This window comes from Gorilla gorilla, chromosome 12, assembly GCF_029281585.2.
Source record: "Gorilla gorilla gorilla isolate KB3781 chromosome 12, NHGRI_mGorGor1-v2.1_pri, whole genome shotgun sequence".
Taxonomy (NCBI): Eukaryota; Metazoa; Chordata; class Mammalia; order Primates; family Hominidae; genus Gorilla; species Gorilla gorilla.
Window position 1 is genome coordinate 86,692,469 of NC_073236.2, and position 3,210 is coordinate 86,695,678.

Here is a 3,210-nt window from a genome sequence, read left to right on the forward strand (position 1 = left end):
ACATAACTCCATTGGCCTGAGAACCAACCTCCCAATCCCTCACAGTGGCCCCAGCAAGCCCCGCCCAAGAAGAGTCTGAGCTCAGACATGCTTAGCCCTGTCCCCACCTGATGGTCTTTCCCTACCCACCCTGGTAGCTAAAGACAGAAAAGATAAACTCGTGGGAGTTCTATGGCCCCACCCATCACCTGAGAAATCTGAATACTTATCTAGGTGACCTTTGGTCAAACATGTATCCCTCCATATTACCGCAGCTGATTCTCTCTTGAAACTGCAACCTCCTGGCTGGAGGCCAACCAACTAAAGCCATTGCAGCAACTCACAACAGAACAACCCTGCTCCAAGAAGGGAGAAAACAACAGCTAATACCACTGCCTGTAACATCCTGGCTGACCAGAAGTCCTGAATCTGTCCATGTGACAACTTCACTTCTAGCATAAACCAGCATTTGAGAAAACCAGTGCACTAAAGAAACCTACAACCAAGGACTCTAACAGAGTCCACTTCACTACCCTGCTACCTCCACCAGAACAGGTGTTTGTATCCATGGCTGAGAGACTTGAAGATGGATCACATCACAGGACTCTGCAGACACTTTCCATTATAAGCCCAGAGTCTGGTAGCTCTGCTAGATGGCTAGACACAGAAGAGCAATAAAAATCACTGCAGTCCTGCTCTCAGGAAGCCCTGTCCCTAGGGGAAGGGGGAAAGCACCACATCAAGGGATCCCCCAATGAGACAAAGGAATCTGAACGGCAGCTCTTGAGTCCCATATCTTTCCTCTGGCATAATTTACTCAAATGAAAAGGAACCAGAAAAACAATTCTGGTAATATGACAAATTCTGTAACACCCCCAGAATATCACACTAGCTCACTAGCAATGGATCCAAACCAACAAGAAATCTCTGAATTGCCAGGGAAAGTATTCAGAGGATCGATTATTAAACTACTCAAGGAGGCACCAGGGAAAGGTGAAAACCAACTTAAAGAAATTTAAAAAATAATACAAGATATGGACAAAAAAAATCTCCAGAGAAATAGATACCATAACTAAAAAACAACCACAACTTCTGGAAAAGAAAGACACACTTAGAGGAATGCAAAATACAGTGGAAAATTTCAACAATAGAATTGATCAAGTAGAAGAAAGAACTTTAGAACTCGAAAATAAAGCTTTCAAATTAAGCCAGTCTGACAAAAAGAAAAAGTAATTTTAAAAAATGAGCAATGCCTCCAAGAAGTTTGCAATTATGTTAAATGACCAAACCTAAGAATAATTGGTGTTCCTGAGGAATAGGAGATATCTAAAAGCCTGGAAATCTTATTTGAGAGAATAATTGAGGAAAACTTCCCTGGCCTTTCTAGAGATCTAGATGTCCAAATACAAGAAGCTCAAAGAACACCCAGGTGATGCTCATCACACAAATATCACCCAGGCACATAGTCATCAGGCTATCTAAAGTCAAGATGAAGGAATCTTAAGAGCTGTGAGGCAAAAGGATCAGATAGCCTATAAGGAAAATGTATTAGAGTAACACCAGCAGAAACCCTACAAGCTAGCAGGGATTGGAGTCCTATCTTTAGCCTCCTTGAATAAAAGTTATCAGCCAAGAATTTTGTATCCAGTGAAACTAAGCTTCATAAATGAAGGAAAGATACAGTGTTTTTCAGACAAACATGCTGAGAGAATTCTCCACTACCAAGCCAGCACTATAAGAATTGCTAGAAGGGGTGTCCCCACGGCGGGCAGCAGCGGCGGCGGCGGCGGCTGAACGCGGAGGGGGCGGAGGGAGCCCGCGGCCGCGGCAGCAGCTACAGCGAAATGGCGGAGACCGTGGCTGACACCCGGCGGCTGATCACCAAGCCGCAGAACCTGAATGACGCCTACGGACCCCCCAGCAACTTCCTCGAGATCGATGTGAGCAACCCGCAGACGGTGGGGGTCGGCCGGGGCCGCTTCACCACTTACGAAATCAGGGTCAAGACAAATCTTCCTATTTTCAAGCTGAAAGAATCTACTGTTAGAAGAAGATACAGTGACTTTGAATGGCTGCGAAGTGAATTAGAAAGAGAGAGCAAGGTCGTAGTTCCCCCGCTCCCTGGGAAAGCGTTTTTGCGTCAGCTTCCTTTTAGAGGAGATGATGGAATATTTGATGACAATTTTATTGAAGAAAGAAAACAAGGGCTGGAGCAGTTTATAAACAAGGTCGCTGGTCATCCTCTGGCACAGAACGAACGTTGTCTTCACATGTTTTTACAAGATGAAATAATAGATAAAAGCTATACTCCATCTAAAATAAGACATGCCTGAAATTTGGCAAGAAGGGGCAAAAACGTGACTTAATGATTGATAAGCACCAGTGAAGAAGTTCTAACTTTTAGCATGCTGCACAGAAACTGGTATAACATGCCTTCAGTATACTAACACTCATATGCTCAGTTTTGTTTTGTTTTGGCAGTTGACAAGAAGTTAATTTGCTTTAGTAAAAATCCCTCATTCCAGCCTTTCTATATAAATAGCTCTTTCTTGCTGTTTTAATGTGGTGCACACTATAGCCTCACAAACCTGTTATTCCAGTGTAATCTGCAGTGTCGTAACTAAAGTTACTGGCTTGGTCTTATTTGCACAGTTTTTGCGTCTTGTTTGCTTCTTGCATCTGATTAACTAGAATATTTCTCTTTCCCCCTTTTAATGTGTGATGTCACTTGCCCCCATTTATGTGTAGGAGCACTACACCATTGGTTTCCAATACTGCACACATAAGATACATACTTGTGTGCAGAAAGTATCTTCCTCCAGGCTTGTAATACCCTTCACATGGAAGATTAATGAGGGAAATCTTTATATTCTGTATAAAAACAAAAGCAAATTTATATACTAAAATCATTTGTCTAAAAATTTAAGTTGTTTTCAAATAAAAATTAAAATGCATTTCTGAAAAAAAAAAGAATTGCTAGAAGGAGCTCTAAATATTGAAACAAATCCTCAAAATAACAACAAAATAGAACCTCCTTAAAACCTAAATTTAACAGGACCTATAACACAATGAAACAAAACAAAACAAGGTATTCAGGCAACAAATAGTACAATGAATAAAATAGTACCTCACATCTCAATATTAACATTGAATGTAAATGGCCTAAATGCTCCACTTAAAAGATACAGAATGGCAGAATGGATAAGAATTTACCAATAAAGTATCTTCTGT

The 3,210-nt window shown here is 41.3% G+C and overlaps 1 protein-coding gene across 1 annotated transcript; it reads left to right on the top strand.

Annotated features, from left to right (window-relative positions):
- The first annotated feature begins 1,736 nt into the window (after positions 1 to 1,736).
- LOC115930134 (sorting nexin-3) lies at positions 1,737 to 2,952 on the top strand. Its single transcript, XM_031008281.3, has one exon. The coding sequence runs from the start codon at positions 1,824 to 1,826 to the stop codon at positions 2,310 to 2,312; it is 489 nt and encodes a 162-aa protein (XP_030864141.2). The 5' UTR covers positions 1,737 to 1,823; the 3' UTR covers positions 2,313 to 2,952.
- The last annotated feature ends 258 nt before the right edge of the window (positions 2,953 to 3,210 follow it).